Source organism: Geotrypetes seraphini, chromosome 11, assembly GCF_902459505.1.
Source record: "Geotrypetes seraphini chromosome 11, aGeoSer1.1, whole genome shotgun sequence".
NCBI lineage: Eukaryota > Metazoa > Chordata > Amphibia > Gymnophiona > Dermophiidae > Geotrypetes > Geotrypetes seraphini.
The window spans coordinates 32,663,740-32,686,821 of record NC_047094.1 but is presented as its reverse complement, the minus strand read 5'-3'; the positions used below and the strand labels follow the sequence as shown (position 1 = coordinate 32,686,821).

Below are 23,082 nucleotides of genomic sequence, written 5' to 3'. Positions count from 1 at the left end.
GTGTTTATATTATATTTATGCAATGGAGAGAACTGACTCGAGCTAATTAAACCTCCAAGAGAAGTACTCATAAAACTGTAACTTTGCTCAGAGGCTTGTAACTCTGAAGAGAGGGAGGTAACCCTCTCTTGAAACAAGAGTTATTATTTCAAATCATAGCAAGGTGTTTTAGTAAAAATGAGTCCAACTCTTGAGGGTAACAAGGCTTGAAAAAATATTCAATACTTAAATGGAGTGTTTTGCAGAATTTTTAAAAGTCCAAAAAATAATGATGATTGCATTCAGGAAAATTGTACTTAACTTAAATGCAGAACATACAACTTCCAGGGTCCCGACGTGGCCCCGTTTCGGCGACTGCTTCAGGAGACCCCGCCAACCGAAAGTGGATAGTTTTTGCAAATATCACACTGAGTATAAGTGCTTCAACTGTAAGCGGTTCAAAAACTGATAAGTGCAGGGAACTTATCAGTTTTTGAACCGCTTACAGTTGAAGCACTTATACTCAGTGTGATATTTGCAAAAACTATCCACTTTCGGTTGGCGGGGTCTCCTGAAGCAGTCGCCGAAACGGGGCCACGTCGGGACCCTGGAAGTTGTATGTTCTGCATTTAAGTTAAGTACAATTTTCCTGAATGCAATCATCATTATTTTTTGGACTTTTAAAAATTCTGCAAAACACTCCATTTAAGTATTGAATATTTTTTCAAGCCTTGTTACCCTCAAGAGTTGGACTCATTTTTACTAAAACACCTTGCTATGATTTGAAATAATAACTCTTGTTTCAAGAGAGGGTTACCTCCCTCTCTTCAGAGTTACAAGCCTCTGAGCAAAGTTACAGTTTTATGAGTACTTCTCTTGGAGGTTTAATTAGCTCGAGTCAGTTCTCTCCATTGCATTTTAGCTACTTTCTGACTCTCAATTGCTACATTCTCCCTGTGTATTTGGAAACGCAGTTGCACTATATTATATTTATGACATAATTGATTATAATATTTGAAAGAAGGTGGGTGGAACGGGATATAATTTTTATGTTTGTAGAATTATATGAGAATTACAAGTGTTATTGTTGTTACTAATGATATATTCCTGTACGCTTGCTGTAAGTTTTCAAAATGAATAAAGAATATTTTAAAAAATCTGATATTCAGCTATCATGATATCGCAATACCAAAATGCATTTTACTCAGGTGACATTACAGTATCAATCTTCGGCAAAGGAACTTTTACTCTTGTAGGGTTTCCTAAAGCAATTTCCTAACTTTTCAATATTACACAAAAGAGTGACATGCTGACCTACTTTCCAGCTTCATCCCATAACTTACCGAGTAGGTTACAGAAGTTGCTGAGTCTGAAACTGCCCTTTGACTCAGAACGACAATCTTCTAAATTACAAGCTCTGCAATTGCATTTCTTTGGAAATCTGTTTTACCGGTTGAAGTTCCTCTACTACGGGAACTAATCATAGTTTTCTTTTTCTATTCTTTCCATTCTAACAGTGTTGGAAAGAAAGTATACTTTTTCTCAATTAATTTTTTATCAAAAATTCAAAATACCAAACAGAGTTGCAAATCAATCAAACATATATAAAAGAATAAAACAAAAAATTAAGGGGTCCTTTTACTAAGGCGTACTAGCCATTTTAGCATGCTAAATATTAGTGCACACTAAACACTAACTTGTCTATAGACTATAATGGATACGTTAGCGTATAACGCGCGCTAAAACGGCTAGCGTGTCTTAGTAAAACCATCCCTAAGCTTCAAAATCATCAGTCAAAATGCATTAGTCAGTTAATAATGCTGCATTACTCCCTCCTCCCTCCCACCCTGGCCATCAGAGATACAGCATATGGTGTACCACTAATGGGCAGACTGGATGGACCGTTCAGGTCTTTATCTGCCGTCATTTACTATATTACTATGTTATATATATGTTATATATATGTTACTATGCTTCTCACTTATATATGTTATATATATGTTACTATATTATATATATATGTTATATATATATATATGTTACTATGCTTCTCACTTATATATTACTATGCTTCTCATTTATATATGTTATATATATGTTACTATATTATATATATGTTACTATGTTATATATATGCTACTATGTTTTTCACTTATATATGTTACTATGTTATATATATATGTTACTAAGAATATAAGCATCTAAGAATATAAGAGTCAGACCATAGGTCCATCGTGCCCAGCAGTCAGCTCCCGCTGCAGCCCCCCAGGTCCGTGACCTGTAAGTGATCCTCTACTTAAGGCATTTTGTCCTGTATAGTACCCCTCTAACTATACCCTTCAATCCCCTTTTCCTTCAGGAACTTGTCCAACTACGAGTCCTATTCCACTCATCTCTTTGTAAATTTACATTCAGTATTAGCTGAGTGGTCTCAACCTTTCCAAAAGTGAAAAGTAACATCAAACTGCAGAACGTGTCCATAGGTGGCCTGCTATGTTTGTGCTGTTAAAACCAACCCATTCTATCAGGGCACCAGGAGTCTATAGTTCTGAGTGTAAAATCTCAAACTTAATAACCAAATCTCAACTGTCGTTCCCTTGTTGTAATGAAATTAGAAAATTACAGTAATAGTAATACACGACTGGAAGTGTCCGAACAGACACCCATGCATAGTGAAACACAAATTTGAAAAATCAGCTGTAGTCCTCCATGACGGAGAAACCAGTTATACGATTAGATTTGAGAACACTAAGGGGTCCTTTTACGAAGGTGCGTTAGGGCCTTAACGCGCAGAATAGCGTGCGCTAAAATGCCGCACGCGCTAGCCGCTACTGCCTCCTCTTGAGCAGGCGGTAGTTTTCCGACTAGCGCACACTATAACGCTAGCGCACCTTCGTAGGAGCTCTAAAATCCTGGCGAAAGAAGACTATTGGTAGCCGAGAAGAATCAAGGAAGCAATAGAGATAGCAAGACATCCCAATAACTTCAATGGAGATAAATTTATTTATTTATTTATTCGATCTTTTATACTGTTCTCTGAGCAGAGCTCAGAACAGTTTACATGAGTTTATTCAGGTACTCAAGCATTTTTCCCTATCTGTCCTGGTGGGCTCACAACCTATCTAATGTACCTGGGGCAATGGGGGGATTAAGTGACTTGCCCAGGGTCACAAGGAGCAGCGTGGGTTTGAACCCACAACCTCAGGGTGCTGAGGCTGTAGCTTTAACCACTGTGCCACCTAGAAATCAAAAGGTAGTAAAAGTGAGCCAAGTACAGGACAATCAAGCCATTGTGACATCACTGATAAGGTTGGTTCTTAGGCGTTGGTGGAATGAGGCATTGTGATGTCATAACTGTAATTTATCGTAATTCAGCCTGCAATTTGCTGTTAAAAATACTGTTAAAAATACTTCTAATTATGCTGTAAATCTGCTTCTAATTTTGTAAACCTACTTCTAATTTTGTTGTAAATCTGCTATTCAATGCAGATCATTTGCTAATTGATGTAAACCGCCTAGAACTCTCTGGGTATGGCGGTATATAAGAATAAAGAATAATAATAAAGAATAATAATAATACCAGCTCTGGTTATCAGAGGCTGAAACTTTTCACATTATTTACCTATTTGATTTTCTATACCATTCTCCCAGGGGAGCTCAGAATGGTTTACATGAATTTATTCAGGTACTCAAGCATTTTTCCCTGTCTGTCCCAGCGGGCTCACAATCCATCTAATGTACCTGGAGCAATGGGGGGGATTAGGTGACTTGCCCAGGGTCACAAGGAGCAGCATGGGTTTGAACCCACAACCTAATAAATATCTCAAACACAACCCCACACAGAACAAACGAACCTGCTCAGCAACGCTACAAGGCTTAAACATACATACACCCAACCATCCACAGCTTGAGAAACACTCAATCAAACAGAACACAAAAAAAGAAGTGGAGAAAAAGCCTCAGTTCAGCTTCATTTGGCAAAAAACTCCACTTCACATACATTCCTACACAAACAAACCGGTAGGGTGAAGAAAGCACTATAATAGCTTGCAAAGTCAATGTTCAAAAGCACCAGGGGTACATAACCCCACACGTGAAAAAAATGTGGCAACAGGGCCCAAAGGCACAGTGAACCGAAATCATAGCATTAGGCCAAAAAAACCCACTTAGCTGCCAAAGTCCATCAGATATGTCTCAATCCAGCGTAGTAACACAGCAGCTAGAGTACCCAACGGGGAATCTCCCGTTTCGCCAGTTCTTGCTGCGTCAGGGGTATCCACACGGCTTCATCTGCCAGTCCACGGATCCTTCGGTGCTCCTCTAGTACACCCACCACGTCATGAATCACAAAAAAGGTGCAGGAAAAACAGTAAAGCACATACGCTGAAAAAGCAGCACAAACTCCTCCCCTTGCTGACATCCACCAATCCAGTATCCTTCAGGACCCAAAGAAAGCCGCCCACTCAATCCGGGCATTCAATCCATCAGGCTGCACCGATTTTAACAGATAGATCCACCTTTGCTCCTTCTGCCACAGGTTACTGGATTGGTGGATGTTAGCAAGGGGAGGAGTTTGTTCTGCTTTTTCAGCGTGTGTGCTTTAGTGTTTTTCCTGCACCTTTTTTGTGATTCATGACGTGGTGGGTGTACTAGAGGAGCACCGAAGGATCCGTGGACTGGCAGATGAAGCTGTGTGGATACCCCTGACGCAGCAAGAACTGGCGAAACGGGAGATTCCCCGTTGGGTACTCTAGCTGCTGTGTTACTACGCTGGATTGAGACATATCTGATGGACTTTGGCAGCTAAGTGGTTTTTTTTGGCCTAATGCTATGATTTCGGATCACCGTGCCTTTGGGCCCTGTTGCCACATTTTTTTCACGTGTGGCGTTATGTACCCCTGGTGCTTTTGAACATTGACTTTGCAAGCTATTATAGTGCTTTCTTCACCCTACCGGTTTGTTAGTGTAGGAGTGTATGTGAAGTGGAGTTTTTTGCCAAATGAAGCTGAACTGAGGCTTTTTCTCCACTTCTTTTTTTGTGTTTGATTGAGTGTTTCTCCTGTTGTGGATGGTTGGGTGTATGTATGTTTAAGCCTTGTAGCGTTGCTGAGCAGATTCGTTTGTTCTGTGTGGGGTTGTGTTTGAGATATTTATTAGATTTAAATCGCCCTTCTTTCCTTAGTTTACATAATTTAGTTTGAACTCAGGGTGCTGAGGCTGTAGCTTTAACCACCGCACCATAAACAAAGAGTGTGGGTCGCTGTGATAACTGCCTCAAAGCCCATAGGGATTTTAAGAGCTTCAGGGCTTTTGAGGTAGCTTTGTAAAAGAGAAGGTAAAAGCTATAAAAAGGAAAGCAAAGCAGTTATACGGCCAGTACTGGCTGCCAACTACATAACTGCTTTTGAATTATTAGACCAGAAGGGGTTTTTCTTTTTTTGTTTATTGTTAAAATTATTTTAAAGAATTAAATTCAAGTTGTACATCTTTCTGACTCAGGAAAACAATGTAGCTTGGCAATACAATGAGCTTAATTCAGTGCAAATAATATTTTGATCAAGTTTTTGAGACATTTCAAAACAAGCAAAGAAAACAAGAATTTGCACAGCAGTTAATTACCATACCCACAGGGAAAAAAATCAGTGTGAAACCCACATAATTGAAGAGAGAGAGTAAATCCATAATAGAAAAAAAAAAGCACAAAAATAATATAGGCTGGAAAATCTGTCCAAAAGTTCACATAAGTGAAAGATTTATTAAAGGTCTTATAAAATTATACTTCAGGTTAACCAAAATTAATCACTGCTAAAGTCCCTGATGAAGTTTTGGAGCTTTGGACAAGAGAAGCTTATATAAGTTGAGATCCTGAGCATAATGGCTAGAGGATAAATGGCTGACCTGTTATTGCAAGTGTCATTAAAGGATTTTGATCTCAAAACTCTGAATGGATCTTTTATAATATAAATGACATTGTCTTAATCCAATTAACAACATCCCGAGGACTTAACCTTGCTATCTGGTATGCCAGCTGAAATATAAGGACTTGGTAGATTAATGAGTTTTGCTGAAATGTAAAATCTTTTCATTCTTTCATGAAATTTACTGTTATCTTCCTGGGTATTTTCAGGTAAGAAACTAGTAAATATTTTGTTTCTATCTTAGAGCCTGTTTTACAAAGGCGCGCTACCAGCTGCTGCGTGGTAACGGCCCCGAAGCCCATAGAGGTTTAAAGGGCTTTGGGGTTGTTGCCAAGCGGCAGCCGCTAACGCAGCTTTGTAAAACAGAGGGTGGTATATTTAATATATTTATAATATTTATGAAAAAAAGTAAGGTTAATCAATAAATATGCATGAGACAGATTTGCATAGCTGTCACTTCCATTATATGCAGATCTTTCTTATGCATATTCAATAGGGATATCTTGAAAACCTGACTAGCTGGGAGTCCCCAAGGATAAGTTTGAGAACTAATATTCTACCTAAAAGCCTAAGGGCTCCTTTTATCAAGGCGCGCTATGGGGGTTAGCGCGTCGGACATTTCATCACGCGCTAACCCCCGTGGCAGCCTAAAATCCTAACGCCTCGTCAATGGAGGCATTAGGTACTAGCGCGGCAGGCGGTTTAACGCACGGTATTCCGCGCGTTAAACCGCTACCGCGCCTTTGTAAAAGGACTCCTAAATTTTCCCATGTTACCCATATGTACCAAGACAGCTAACTCCTCCACAACACCAGTTAAAATTTTATCTAGGTGGTGTGAGGTCCGCCATCTTTGCACCAGACAATGGCCAGCAATCGCATCTATTAGCTCTCTATTTGCCTAATAACTGAATCTCCATCTTAACCCTTCCCTCCTGAGTAGAAGCTCCTGGTGGCACCTCCTTGGTGTGGTCTGTAGAGATGCTGGAAAATGGGCTGGCTACTACATCACTACAGACCGCACTAAGGTGATGCTTTTCTTTTTAATGGCCTTTCTCCTCCATGGCAATGCATTAGTTGCCAGACTATGAAGAAAAGGCGTTCCCTGAATTAATGATTCCAAACTGGCTATGAAGTCCGGCCTTTGGTGTGGCTATCAGGGAACATATAAGAACATAAGAATAGCCTTACTGGGTCATACCAATGGTCCATCAAGCCCAGTAGTCCGTTCTCACGGTGGCCAATCCAGGTCACTAGTACCTAGCCAAAACCCAAGGAGTAGCAATATTCCATACTACCAATCCAGTCTTTATTTGAAACTACAGAGCTAGAATATTTTTGTGCACAAATTGTATTCTAATCTAAAAGCTTTCAAATTCCAGCTTCTATTTGTTTTCAAAACAACTGAAGAGTAATATTTTCACTCAATTCAGAATGCTGAATGACTTAGAAGTCTCCACAGAGCAATCGATAAAATTGCTTCTCTGACTTTGAGAAGACTAAAGATATTGGAATTGATGTCTGGCTTGATGTCATTTTACTATGAAAAAGGCCCATATGAACTAAAAATGGAACTCATCACTGTTCAGAGAGACTCTACTTTGAGAGAAAAATACAGTTCTGAACACTGAATAAATTCTATGCAAACCTGAATGAATGGCTTGGCGAATATATTAATCAAGCCATGTTTTACTGTTCTTTTTGAAAATTAGTGAAGTCTGCTCTGTTCGACAAATTCATTACTTAATTAGATCTTTTTAAGATTGTAATTTCTTTTTAACCTTTTACTCTGGTTTCATCTTATGATATGTATGTACTTTGCTGATTGTTTAGTTTCTTATGGCGTAAACTGCCTAGAACTTTTGGTAATGGCGGTATAAAAGAATAGATTTATTATTATTAAGTATGTGAGAAAACATCTTTTTTGAAATGCCAGCATATCAGAGCAGCATATCGGCTCAATATTATGTATTTCAGCCAACAAACCAGACATCAGAAATTGGGACCCTTGCATTGGGTGAAGTAAAACAGTCTTGTTGTCATTCAAATGTGTAATGGAGTTTTCGGTTGCATATTCAAATAAAGAAGAAAGCCTGAAGAGAGGTGACCAACTGAACTATTCACATTAAAGTAATTAAGATTGAAATGTTCCCAATTATCAGACCAGCATCTCAGCTCAGATATGTGAATTTAAGCAACAGAAGACAATTGTGAAGCCACTGTGAAGAGGGATAACCACTGTATTCCCATTAATTAGGTCTTTTTAATTTAATTTTAATTTGGTATCGGGATAGATTATGCAGACGTTATTTGCTTTAACTGAGTTTTATTATACACATGGGCAACTATAGAAGAAAGAGTTTATTTTCGTTCGCATGCAGATCACCCCAATTTAAGAGCCTACCTCTTTGGAACCTAGAAAAATGCTCCGAGAATTGATCAGCTTTGCACTGGGACAGAAAATTTCTAAAAGATATTTTTATACTGGGTACATTGAACATTGAAAAGGACACCGGAAAGTTCAAGAAAGAGATAAAGACCATCCTCTTCACAGACTACTTCAGGGCCGAATCCAGTCAGGTTTTCGGGATTTCCCCAATGAATATGCATGAGATCTATGTGCATGTACTGCTTTCAATGCATATTCATTGGGGAAATCCCAAAAACCTGACTGGATTCGGCCCTCGAGGAGGGACTTTGGAGACCCCTGGACTACTTTAACTAATAACGTAACATAGAAGAGATAGTGGGCTAGTCCCCACTAGGAACATGATAGGAGGAACACAGTAGAGATACCCAGAACTGCTGAGGATATGATAAATAAAATAAGGATAACTAGAATTATCAGGATGTATATAAATCTAAAGATGAACACAACAAAATACAGGTATTATGTGTGCAAATAAATAGGATTTCTGAGTATGTATGAACACAGCACACAAAACTAGCATCATATTTGTACTGTACATACCTAGGATGATTATGGTATAAATGTGTCTGTACTGAAAACCATCTCAGAAAACGCTAACTCTGTATTGTAACATCTTTACAGAAGCTCATGTAAACCACTCTGAATTAACTCCCCAGTCATTAATAGCGGGAGAGAAGCTTTTAATAAACAATAAAATATACCTCCCCTGTTACTCTTAGAATGGAACATATTTTACATAAACACCCTAAGCTTGCAGGAAGTAGGGCTTATTCAGAATCATACAATTCCCTATGCCAGCAAAGATTGAATGAATCTCTGAAGCTTGTAATTAGTAGAAGCATTCTTCATTTCCCCTTCATACCTTAAAGTGTCAATAGAAAGAAAATCTTTAAAGAAACCATTTCTATTACAAACTGGAGCTGTTTTATTACCAGGCATCAAAAAAGTTACACATAAGCCAAAGCAAAGCTTATTCATTAGAACATAAAATTCAATTTAAGGTGCTACACAGATGGTACTAGACTTCACAAAAATTATTAAAAGTAGTCTCAGTATGATGCTTTATTTTTTCTGTCTTCTGTTGAACAGTCTCTCCCAGCTGCATTTGATTACTCAGTTTTCAGGCTATAAGATCAACTGGTCTGAGTTAATGCCACTAAATGAATATTGCACTCAGACATCTGGTTTTGATTTTAAATGGGCTAGTATATTGGAGTGAAACTATTGAGAGCAATCTTGTAGATATGAATCAAAAAGCAATGGCACATAATTTCTCAAAACAATATTTATAGACAGTGAGCCTACTTATGTTTTGCAATTAGTGGCCATGAACAACATTTACACAGGCCTCAAAGTTCCACAGGGATCCAATTTTTTTTGAGTATGCTCTAATTTGTTTTGTGCTTAGTGACTGACATTGACATTTTGAATTTTTTGTACTTTAATGGTGACTGGGTTTTTTGACTGGGAATTTTTTCTTCCTGAAGTTTTTTCTTCCCAGCCTTTTTCCGGATTTGGCCAATGAGAATATTTGGGACTCCTTCGAAAGACTGATCCTCTTTTGTATGTCTGGATCCTCATGGAGCTTTGAGATCTTTTTATTAATACAGTGGAACCTTGGTTTACGAGCATAATTCGTTCCAGAAGCATGCTCGTAAACCAAATTGCTCGTATATCAAAGCAAGTTTCCCCCATAGGAAGTAAGGGAAACTGCTTTGATTGATTCCACCTCCTCCCCCCCCCCGAGGCTATCGACGCTGCCCCATTCTCCCCCCCCTTGAGGAATCCGACGCTGTTCCAACCCCCCCCCCAGCGATCCGGCATCCCCCCCCTCGTGTTGCCCCCCCCTCCACCGCGATCCTACTTCCCCCCCCCAGCAGTCAATAACATCCTTTACCCGACTTGGCACCAGTGCCGGTGCCTGAAGATCCTCCCTCTTCTGGCGCGGCCTGGGCTGGGCGGTGCGTTGGAGATCCTCCTTCTTCTGGGCTGGGCTGGGCTGGGCTGGACTGGCTTTGAGCATTTGCGCTCTGAGAGCGAGACCAGAAGGCTTTGAGCATGCGCAAATGCTCAAAGCCAGTCCAGCCCAGCCCAGCCCAGAAGAAGGAGGATCTCCAACGCACCGCCCAGCCCAGGCCGCGCCAGAAGAAGGAGGATCTTCGGGCACCGGCACTGGTGCCAAGTCGGATAAAGTGTGTCATTGACTGCTCGGGGGGGGGGAGTAGGATCGCGGTGGAGGGGGGGCAACGCGAGCGGGGGGGGATGCCGGATCGCTGCGGGGGATGCCGGATCGCGGGGGCGCTCGTACAGCGAGGCAAGCTCGGTTTACGAGGCACCAAGTTTGCGAATGTTTTGCTCGTCTTGCAAAACACTCGCAAACTGGTGCACTTGTAAACCAAGGTACCACTGTATTTCATAAATGTTGTTCATGGTCACTAACTTCAAAACATAAAAAGCATTGAGTCTTTGTTGAGTTAGAAATGCATGAGTTTGAGTTCTGTCTAAGAGGGCTTCAATGAACTCTAGAGCTTGAGTAGGTTCTAGATGGGATTTCTTGCAGTTGACTGAAAATCCATTGGGCTCCAGGAGACAAACTGTTGCAGTTATGGCTCGGTAAGCCTTTGAGGTGTGATCAACCAGTCATCTAGATAAGGGAACATTATGCAAAGCCTGACATCAAGAACTATGACTAACTTGTCCATGCACTCCTATATTGACTACCCAGAGCTATCAGCAGATGAGTCTTATGGGATACCTTCAAATCAATCTCCTCTACAGCCTCATTAAATGTCACCCCTAGAGATTCTGTCCTTTACAAAGTATATATGACAGATGGGGCAAACACTCCCAATAAACATGGAGTCTGAGACAGAGCCTTGAGCAGAGCTACAAGGAGTGGCCTAAAGAATGCATTAAGGTTCCTCTGCACAACCTCATGAAGGAGGCCTTATTTAAAACCTGGGAATCTCCAGTTTCCATCCCAGTAGCTCCACGCAAGTTGGACATACTTTATCAGATCCAATTTCCCTGGATTTGACAGACCACAATTGCAACACCAGTCTTTGGTAGAGTCTACTCTGAAAAGAGCAAACAGTACCAGAACTTATGCCAGTACCCCTCCTGGAAAGGAAGGTAGAAACATAGATAAATTTGGTTGCAGATTGTTTAAAGACTCAATGCTGGTCAACAGAATATTAAACTACAACTTGTACATGACTTTCTACATGAAGTCTCTCTTCCAAAAGATGTCCCTATATGATCAATACATACTATCAGAACATTTCATTCAATTTTCTATACCGTTCTCCCAGGAGAGCTCAGAACGGTTTACATAAGTTTATTCAGGTACTCAAGCATTTATCCTTGTCTGTCCCGGTGGGCTCACAATCTATCTAATGTACCTGGGGCATTGGGGAGATTAAGTGACTTGCCCAGGGTCACAAGGAGCAGCATGAGTTTGAACCCACAATCCTAGGGTGCTGAAGCTATAGCTTTAACCACTGCGCCACACTCTCCCCAACACATCTATCTTGTTTTCAACATCTAACACATGATCTTTTAGAGATGAGAAAGCACATGGTACGCTCTACATTTGACGCATCTGCATCCAGTTGACCAACTACTCAGATGCCCCAGACAACAGAGACAGCAGAAAACTTCAGCTACACCTCTTCAACCTTCATCTCAGACTCTACCCAATCAAAGATGTAAAAAGACAAATCAGTCAACAGGCAGGTGGCAATTTATCTTAACACCTTGGCAGGATTATGTCAGCCCTGACAGGGTATCGATCAACTGTGCAGACAGCAACTAATATTCATCAATGGCATCTGTAAGATGCTGGTGCACATGCTGGCATATAATGGTGCATAGTTTAACGGAATGGCTGCGGCTTTGTTTAGCAAGGAGGCCCCATGAAAGCATGATAAAAGGGTTATTCAGGGTCATGGTGGGGATACTTGGGCCACAGAGGAGGGAATGATGGGGAAAAGGCCAGAGCAGTTTCTCATATGTAAGGGCCACATATCAAATTCTTTCTAGGTATGGCCAGACGTTTGTTTTCTTTAGGACCTGCACAACTAAAAGAAGACAACAGCTCATTGGTTATAGCATGTCCTCCACTTAGAAAGTCATGACAGGTAAGCTACAAACAAATATTGCTAAAGGGTGGCAGTCTTGTGTTGTGCCAGGTGGTCCAAGAATGCTTGGCTATGAACAGAATTTCTAAGAGGTCCCAAGATCATGTTTACTTTTGATAGGTCCTGGAATTTGAAACACATGAACATAAATTGTCATGCTGCTATGACCTATTGCACTAGCGGGATATCACGCGATCAATAAACAAACATTTGCAAGGAGGTATACACAGGGGAGGAGCATGAATGGGATTAGGTAGAAATCTGATTTACATGGATAATTTACAGAATATTACACACCGTGTCTATGGCTGGTGTAACTGTGAATGCTACAGTAACTGTTAAGCGCACCAATATCAGATTATACTAATATTCTATAATGGAATTTAGGTGCCTAATCTCTGCTCTCAAGACCAATAAGACACAAACTTCCACAAGAGGTAGTAGAAACTATTTATTACGAAATATTTATATATTTATTATGTTAATTACAAGTTGAAAGAAAAAAACGTTAAAATGATAAAACGCCAGGTTGAGAATAATGAGGATCTCTACCACCACAAGTTATAATAACGAGGTGGATGTCTGAAAATCCCTATAATACCTGAGCACTGACTATGACAGTGCTTATATGAGTACAGTGGTACCTTGGATTACGAGCATAATCCGTTCCAGGAGCATGCTCATAATCCAAAATGCTCGTTTATCAAAGCGACTTTCCATTATTTCCTATGGGGAAACTCGCTTTGATACGTTCCCCCACCCCCCCCACGAGAACCAGCATTGCTCCCCCCGAAGGCCCCCCTGTGATCCGGCACACACCTCCCCCCCCCCCCCCGCCGCTTCTTACCGTCATCTGGGCCTGGGCACCGGTATGTCCTGTGCGTTGGTGCCGGTGCCTGAAGATCGGCCTCCTCTTCTTGCTGGGCCTTGAGCATTTGTGCATGCTCAAGGCCTGCGAGTTCATGTTCTCTCTGTGAACTCGCAGGCCTTGAGCATGCGCAGATGCTCAAGGCCCAGCAAAAAGAGGAGGCCGATCTTCGGGCACCGGCACCAACGCACAGGACATGCCGGTGCCGGTGCCCAGGCCCAGATGACGGTAAGAAGCGGCGGGGGGGGGGTGCCCAATCGCGGCAGGGGGGGCAGATCGCAGGGGGGGGGCAGGGTGGCGGATCGCAGGTGGAGGGTGCCAGATAGCGGAGGGGAGGGTGCCGGTTACGGGGGGCGCCGCTCGTAAATCGAGGCACACTCGGTTTCCAAGGCGCCGATTTTGCGAATGTTTTGCTCGTTTTGCAAAACACTCGCAAACCGGTGCACTCGTAAACCGAGGTACCACTGTATATAGTTTCTACTACCTCTTGTGCAAGTTTGTCTTATTGGTCTGGAGAAAAAAGAAAGAAACAAAAGTATATTGTTAAGATGGCTCATATGTATAAGATGTCTCATATGTAATCTCTGCTCTAGAATCATGTGGCCAAACTAATGGGGAAATACTCAGTTGTACAATCACACCCTTAAATATATTTTGTACAGAACATATAAAATATATTTAGCGATCCTATCATACGGTGACATTGCCTTAAAGCAGTATATCAGCAAGATGTAGTAAAGCCTGTTCAAAAGCATTAAAAATTATTTCTCTCTTTAATTTATTGCTAGTTTGGAATCTATCAGGATCAGGCGAATTCAGACAATCCTGTGTACTGCTGTATTCCATTAGGGAATAACTCAAACATTAAAAGCAATTTAATAAGGCCCAGCAAAGAGCAAGTGAGCAACTAGGTCATCCAGATATCCTGATATTCAGTGAAACATATTCAGATCAGTTTGCCAACGAATCAATAGTCCCTCTTAGATGTGCAGAAGCCCCCTCCTCCTCCCCCAACATTTTTCCTGCCAGTGGGGGGTGCTGTTTTAATATCACATTTTCAAAAGTGAGGGGCCAGCAAATTCTGCAAGGCTCCATAGGACCTGCCTTTCCCTAGTGATTAAAAATACAATATTGAAGCACCCCACCACCACACACATAGCTATACAGTTGGAGAACTCTCACACAGCTTAGAAAGAACACTGCACTGAATATGTCTGAATAGTTATCCAGGTAACTTTAGGAGAGTTAGTCTCCCTAAGAAGACTTACCTTCATAATCTTAGCTAAATACTGTTGAATATCACTAACCAAATAATGACTCCAATCATGTCTCTGGGCCTGTAGAGAGTACTGGGTGTGGCTCTAGCCACCTTGTTGGGCAGACAGAATGGATTGTGTGGGTCTGCTAACATTTACTGTGTTTTTATGTGGTGAAATAAAGAGACATTTAAACCCTAAAGATTCATCAAGCTAACAGCCAAAATAAATCAGACTAATCTTCAGAATACTGGCCTCACCGTACTCTGCTTACACACAATTCAAAATAGTCAGCATTAATTTGTCAGCTACAGTATTACTAGTAACTGTTTTCATTCATATTCATAGACCGGAATATTTTTTGTGGGGGCTTATAAGATTTCACATGCTGCTTTATATTGATTAATGTTTATAAATTTGAAATCCTCTTTCTTGATAGCAATAATATATATCCTGAATCACTTTTGGTACCTTGTTTCCAATGGCTTTTTTTGGTGGGAAGCTGAATGACCTCACTTGTGGGAATTTGCTTAGCAACTTCTGATGTAAACATCGGAACTCTGTATATCTTCGATAGACGTTCCATTCATCATCTTTAATCCTGACATATACCTATCATACAACAGATAAGAAAAGAACTGAGTTAAGCTGCCAGTATAAAGTATTTGCATTTATTCTTTTATGTTAAAAATATATTTATAAAACATCATTTGTGATACTACAGACACTGGCTTGATATGTTAAGTACTTCAGTTCACAACCAATAAAAAATGTTTTCAATCATTACACAAAAATTACAAAAGTACAAACTTTATTCAAAAGATAAAAGAAGGTAAAGTTTGCCTTTATGCAGATGACATGAAGCTAACCAATAGAGTGGATAACCATGAGAAAAGATCTCCAAATATTAGAATGGTCAAAGATCTGGAAGTTAAAATTTAATGTTCAAAATAAAGAATCCCTTATAAGAAAAACAAACTTATTAAAACTAAACACAAAATTGGTGTAATACACTAGAGTAATAAAATTACACCAATTTTGTGTTTAGTTTTAATAAGTTTGTTTTTCTTATAAGGGATTCTTTATTTTGAACATATGAGTTATTGCTGAATTCTTTTTTTCTCTTAGTTTTTCTCTCAGTTTTGTTTGGATTGAGTTAAAATTTAATGCCAAGAAGTGCAAAGTGCTGCACTTGGGATGCAGAAATCCAAAGAATATATAAGAGATTAGAGATTAATAAGCACAGCTCGGGAGAGGGACCTTGTGGTGATGGTGTCAAGGTGACAAAACAATGCGACAAGGTGGTGGCCACTGCCAGAAGGATGCTGGGCTGCATAGACAAGGGGTATAAACAGCAGAAGAAAGGAGGTGTTGATGTACTTGTATAAGTAAAAAGCTATCTAAAACAGAGCTGATAATGGGTCATGAGTCAACAGTATTGGATGGGTCATATGGGTCACAGGTCAGTGTATGTGACCCACTGACCCATGATAAAATTATATTTATTTATTTACCTGCTTCCTTGAGCTTGCCTTGCTCTCCGGAGGTTAGTGGTCCTGATTATCACTATAGTATGGGTGCTTGTGGCTTGGCCCTCCTACAAAGCCCATTGGGCCGCGGCGGAGGAGTAGAGTGTTAAGAACATAAGAACATAAGAAGTTGCCTCCGCTGAGGCAGACCAGAGGTCCATCTTGCCCAGCGGTCCGCTCCCGCGGCGGCCCATCAGGCCTATTGCCTGAAACAGTGGTCCCTAACTAATTTTGTAATTTACCTCTAATCCTATCCCTATAACCTACCTCTACTCCTATCTGTACCCCTCAATCCCTTTGTCCTCCAGGTACCTATCCAAAGCTTCTTTGAACCCCTGTAGCGTGCTCCTGCTTATCACATCCTCCGGTAGCGCGTTCCATGTATCCATCACCCTCTGGGTGAAAAAGAACTTCCCAGCGTTTGTTCTAAACCTGCCCCCTTGTACTTGTGGTTCCCCATAATTTGAAAAATCTGTCCCTGTCTACTTTTTCTATGCCCTTCATGATCTTGAAGGTTTCTATCATGTCTCCTCTAAGTCTCCGCTTTTCCAGGGAGAAAAGCCCCAGCTTTTTCAGTCTGTCAGTATATGAGAGGTCCTCCATACCCCTTATTAGCTTAGTTGCTCTTCTCTGGACTCTCTCAAGTACCGCTATGTCTTTCTTGAGGTACAGCGACCAGTACTGGACACAGTACTCCAGGTGTGGGCGCACCATTGCACGATACAGTGGCAGGATGACTTCCTTCGTCCTGGTCGTGATACCCTTCTTAATGATACCTAACATTTTGTTTGCTTTCCTTGTTGCTGCTGCTGGAGGCCTAAGCTCTGCTGCATATGGCTGCGGGGAGACAATTTACCAAGGATCTGCAAAGCTGCCGCAGAAAATGCCTGCACAACGTAGTCACGCTAGCGGGGAGAAAGAAAACCACAATGACAGGACTGAGCAGGCACAGCCAGACCCCAAAGTGAACTCCCCACACCCTAGTAAAAACAAAACACCAGTTCTATGCACTGGTGGCTAAGGCAGAGGGTAGCTGAGTGCGGCTGGGCAGGACTGGATTGACTGAATTTAGGAATCCGATTGGCGGTCTGAGCTGAGATTGGGTGGGCCTGGGCAGTTTGGCTCTGCGTGTAAGAGTAGTGAAATATCAGTCAAGATGCCTAAGAATGACTAACTCAATATGTTAAAAAATGGTTTCTATGGTGCTCAATAAACAACTTATATCATCTTAATGAATGTTTTCAATAATTTTCTAGTCTGTTTAATAGACCTCAAAACCACCACTCCTCCGACCCACCAAAGTGTAATCACGGGGAAATGCAAGTGGTGCACTCCTCACCGGTCTATTTAATTTAAATTTTATATCATTCCTCCAATTTTTATACTTAAATTTACTTATCTTAGTAATGGCGAACTATCAGTTCTCATGGTAGACTGGCGGTAAGACTCGACATGTTTCACAATTGTTTCTTCAGGGGTCTGTCAAATGCCGCCGCCATCCAACTCTAATCAATCTTTGTTTGTAAGTTGGATGGTGGCGGCATTTGACAGACCCCTGAAGAAACAATTGTGAAACATGTCGGGTCTTACCCCAATCTACCGTGAGAACTGATAGTTCGCCATTACTAAGATAAGTAAATTTAAGTATAAAAATTGGAGGAATGATATAAAATTTAAATTGAATAGACCGGTGAGGAGTGCACCACTTGCATTTCCCCGTGATTACACTTTGGTGGGACGGAGGAGTGGTGGTTCTGAGGTCTATTAAACAGACTAGAAAATTATTGAAAACATTCATTAAGATGATATAAGTTGTTTATTGAGCACCATAGAAACCATTTTTTTACATATTGAGCATTGATTGGCCTAAGGTAACATTTCAAGCCAGCTTTAGTAAGAATGACTGTAAACCATTTCAATCATGTTTATTGGACAGTTTGTAGAATGTGATTCAAAATGGTTCTGTTGTTCTGAAAGAAAACGCAGGCAGCAAAGCCGAGTATTGGAAAATGTTCAGATTGGTTGGGCAGCCCGTGTGAATTGTTCGAGTTGTCCGCTGAATGTGAGAAACACTTCAGCGCATTCAATGCTCAACACAATTATGTCACAGTGTAGTAGCATGTATCCTGAAACTGTCGAGGCTATTTCAGTCGTGCTTGAAAGGTACAAAAATAAGCTGATCAAGTGGTTTTAGAACATCGACTGGCTCAGGCAGACAGTACATGTAATAATCTTTGCTTCTGCAGTTGCACTGTGACCACTGCAATTGTGATGCGTGTCTTTCTGCCGTTTATGAATGAATGGACATTGCATATAGTAATCATACAATATAAATAATAGCAAAAATAAAACAAGAAGAGGGTTCATAGACAACGGCGCGAAAGACAAAAGCGCGCGCCGACAATTGAGCGCAGCGCACGCAGCCGTGCCGCTCTAAATTACAGTTTTTAGGGGCTCCGACGGGGGTTTTTGTTGGGGAACCCCCCCAGTTTACTTAATAGACATCGCGCCAGCGTTATGGGGGGTTTGGGGGGTTGTAACCCTCCACATTTTACTGTAAACTGAACTTTTTCCCTAAAAACAGGGAAAAAGTGAAGTTTTCAGTAAAATGTGGGGGGTTACAACCCCCCACAATGCCCCCACAACGCGGCGCGATGTCTATTAAGTAAAGTGGGGGGGTTCCCCCCCCCACGCCCCCCGTCGGAGCGCTAAAAACATTAATTTAGAGCGGCGAGGCGGCGCGCGCTGCGCTCAATTGTCTGGGCGCGTCTTTGTCCCGGCGCGCTTTTGACCTGACACCCAAGAGAACTCACACCATTGCCATCACAATTAGAACTAGTTTGGCAGTTAATGAAGTGCCACTTAGCAAGAGATCTACATTCATCAGTTGTAGCCTTATCTGCTGCCCTGCATCTGGAGCTGGGAAAATGCACTGCGGATCATGGGTATGGGTCAAAGGTGAGATGGGTCACATGGTTCATGGGTCACAAAAGATGACCCACTGTCAGCCCTGATCTAAAATAGCCTGATAAAGATATATACTTTATAAGTAGGAAGATAATCTCACATCAGTCCACAACTTGGAATTACTGTGGACAGTATGTTGAAAGTCTCAGCTCACATACGGTAGCAGCCAAATATGCTAACAGAATGTATGTACTATTAGAGAAGGAATGGAAAAATCATAATTGGAATGGAGTGGGGGGCCTAGTGGTTAGAAGTGCTGCCTTAGCATCCTGAGGTTATGAGTTCAATCCCAGCCTGCTACTTGTGAATCTGGGCAAGTCATGTAACACTTCATTGACACAGGGAAAATACTTAAGAGTATCTGTACTATTCAATGTATTGTAAACCAAATTGGGTGACTCTCTTCATGAAAAGGTGGTTAGTAAATAAATAACGCTTCTGAATAGATCCATAGTGCAATTGCACCTTAAGTATTGTGTACTGTTCAAGTTATCTCAACTTAAAAAGATTTTGCAGAACTAGAAAAGGCTCAGAGAAGGGCAACAAATATGATAAAGGGGACTAAAGAAAAGGTAAAGAGGTTAGACCTCTCTAACTTGGCTGAGATGGGATATGGTAGAGATCTATAAAATCATGAATGAAGTGGAATGGGTAAATAGGGAACAATTACTTTGCCTTCAAATAATAGGTAGCACTTTTAAAATTAACTGGCTGTAAATAACAAGAAATGGGTCTGATCTTTGGGAGTCTACTGGGAACTTAAGATCTAGATTGATCACTGCTGAAAACAGGACGCTAAGCCTGGTGGACATTTGGTCAAACCCAACATGGCATTTCTCTGTTAATTCTTTTCCTGTTTAAATAGTGAAATATACTGGATTTGCTTTCCGCTCCTGAATGGAATATTAAAAGGAACCTATTACTAGGTTGCTTTAGTTGTTTGATGTTGGAAGTAATGTAAAGCTGAAATGGAAAATTCCAACTGGTGCTTGGAACAGCCAGACACTGCACCATGCTGTTAATACAGATGTCATTACTGTGTGTTAACTGTTAACATGGTAGATTACACAGGGCAATTAGCTAAACCCTGTGTGTTTTTCTCTCCTTTATATATTCCTTTATTAAAAATAGGGCTGTTATTTTCTTTTTTTTTTAATAAGGATATTATCATAAATAAACTGGCTGATTCACCGAACAGAGAATACCTTTTTTTATTGAAAGGAACTTTGGGGAACCTTTAGTTTTATAGTCATACAATCATAAAAGTCTTTCACACATTACACTTGGAGGATGGCTTGCTATAAGAAATATCCTCTGCCCCCTCCAGTTCAAGCTTTCTTGCAACCACTGAACTTGAAGCAAAAACTAGGAAGAGACAAGTTTCAAACTTTGAAAGAATGACACAAAATCCTGCATGGTAGCACATTTTAAAAGATCCACAGCAACCCACGTGGAAAAGACATTCAAAAACATATGATAACCTGATTCATGCTCCTCCTCTAATATAGTATACATTATTTGATGCAAAATAAATGAAGGAGAGGCTATTTGAATTAGAGAATGACACAGTGACAAAATTCATCACCATTCCCGTCCCCGCGGATAACCGCGGGAAATAATCCCATGTCATTTTTTTGTGTCTATTTCAGCCTCAGTCCTTCTATACCAGCATTCTTCAAAGCAAAGCTTGAGGGTCAGTGGTTGTGGCCATTCATACTCTGATTCTTATGTGAGCCAAGGATAATGAAGCCATTGTGACATCACTGATGTGATTGGCTCTTAGGCACTGGTGGAATGAGGCATTATGACATCACAATATCTGCTCTGGATACCAGAGACTGTCATTCTGTAGTGTCTGTTTCAACCTCGGTCCTTCTACACCAGCATTCTTCAAAGCAAAGCTTGCGGGTCAGTGGTTGTGGCCATTCATACTCTGATTCTTCCCTCTCTCCTTAAAGAATGACATGAAGATGGTTTATCACGGTTATCCGTGGGGATGGGAACAGTGATGAATTTTGTCACCGTGTCATTCTCTAATTTGAATCTCACCTTTCTCAGTACTTACATTTAGGTACAATAGATAGTTTCCTTTTTCCATAAGGTTTATAGTCTAAGGGCTCCTTTTACAAAGGTGCATTAGGGTTTTAACGCTGGAATAGCGCACGCTGAATTGCCCTGCGTGCTAGACCTTAACACCAGCATTGAGCTGGTGTTAGTTCTAGAAGAATAGCGTGGGTTTAGCGCGCGCTAAAATCCTGCATACGCTAAAAACACTAGCGTTCCTTAACAAAAGGAGCCCTAAGTTTGTACTTGATGAAATGGAACAGGAATTGACTTGCTAAACATCATAAGGAGTTTTGGCAGAACTGCAGCAATGGGATTGGAACTGAATTTCCCTGGTTCTCAGCACTCCTCTCTAACTATTAGGTTACCAGAAATAGCTAAGAAAGAAAAATTTAAAAAATTTAAATTGAATCAGGTTGGGCAGACTGGATGGACCATTCAGGTCTTTATCTGCCATCATCTACTATGTTACTATGTATGTTACTTCTCCACTGCTTGTCTGCTTGAACACTCTGTTCCTCACAGCATAATTTGGTGGGTTCTCCATTATACAAGATAAACCATTTTTAATCAACTAGACTTGCTACATTTGACGGCCTATTTTAGATAGAATGTAGAAATCAGAATTGAAACATCCAGGCCAGGATGTGTACTGTATAATTATGGTAAGATTTTAGAAAAGCATTTGCAAAATACATTCAAGAATACATGTGTATATCATGGGCTAGATATGGAGGAAGCATCTATTTTACAACTGTCAATATAGAAAACATTAATGGACGAAACGTGGCAACTTGTACGTGTAAATGCATACACATCTGAAAGTACTTATACATGCATAAATGCTGACTTTTACATGTGTAGTAGGTCTGCCATTTTAGAATCCAATACAGTAAACCCTCGATTTAACGGACTACTCGGGAGGAGAGGGGTGTCCGTTAAATCCAAGTGTCCGGAAAATCCAAATGTCCCTGAAAAGGCTGCTAAATAGATGCAAATTTTGATTTAGACTAAATTAAGATAGTAAAATACTGTAAAAATGAAAAATAACAAAGCCAATACATATTATAAAACTAAAATTTACTTATAAACACATCATAAAAAAACAAATTCACTGTAATGCAGTTAACAATGAGTCAGGTTGGGGTATTTTTTCTCGTATTGGCTGAAAAAAAATTTCTAATGTCACTTGCCTTTTGGAACATTGTTGTTTATTAATTATAACTTCTCTAAAATTTCAGAAATGAGAATAATATTGTTGCAACTCAGGGTCTGACAACAAGTCAATAAACAAAATCAAGTCATCAAGATGATTTCTAATTTGACTCAGTTTCATTTTTTTTTAATTGTAGGGTCTTCATCACTCTCGTCATCTGTCAGTTTTTGGTCATAACTTCTTGAGCTATCTCACTCTATGGCATTATTTGATACTCAGGATCACCCTTCGTCTTCTTCCAGCCACTCTAATAGAGCGTCTTCTGTTGTATTATTTTCTCCAGCATTTTCATCGTTGTGTAAAAATCTTCAACTTCAAAACCATTGAACTGTAATTCGCTCTCGATGTCATTTAATAGTTTATTCCATCTGTTCACTAATGTTTTGCACTTTACCACCTTGCAAGCAGCTGCAGAAGGCACTCATAAGGCACTCAGGGTGTGAGAGTGTGCTCCACCCCTCCCCCTCGACTATGCACCGCCGGGTTTCGCTTGATCTGTTAACTTCTACTCTCCACCTCCCGACTTGGACCGGGAGCAGCAGCAGAGGCAAAGCGGGAGCAGTGCAGAAGGCACTCAGGGTGTGGGAGCGTGCTCCACCCCTCCCCCTTGATTTTGCACCATCGGGTTTCGCTTGATCTGTTAACTTCTACTCTCCACCTCCCGACTTGGACCGGGAGCAGCAGCAAAGGCAGAGCTGGAGCAGTGTACAAGGCAC

General features: G+C 40.8%; 1 protein-coding gene across 2 annotated transcripts in view; it reads right to left on the bottom strand.

Moving 5' to 3' along the window:
* Nucleotides 1-23,082, bottom strand: part of SNX29 (sorting nexin 29) — a 407,218-nt gene that overhangs the window by 72,784 nt on the left and 311,352 nt on the right. For both annotated transcript variants that reach the window (XR_004536445.1, XM_033914221.1), the window contains exon 19: nt 15,062-15,202. Coding sequence is in view for 1 of the 2 variants with exons in the window: in XM_033914221.1 (XP_033770112.1) it covers nt 15,062-15,202 (141 nt within the window). In the remaining variant the exon portion in view is untranslated. The remainder of the gene's footprint in view (nt 1-15,061; nt 15,203-23,082) is intronic.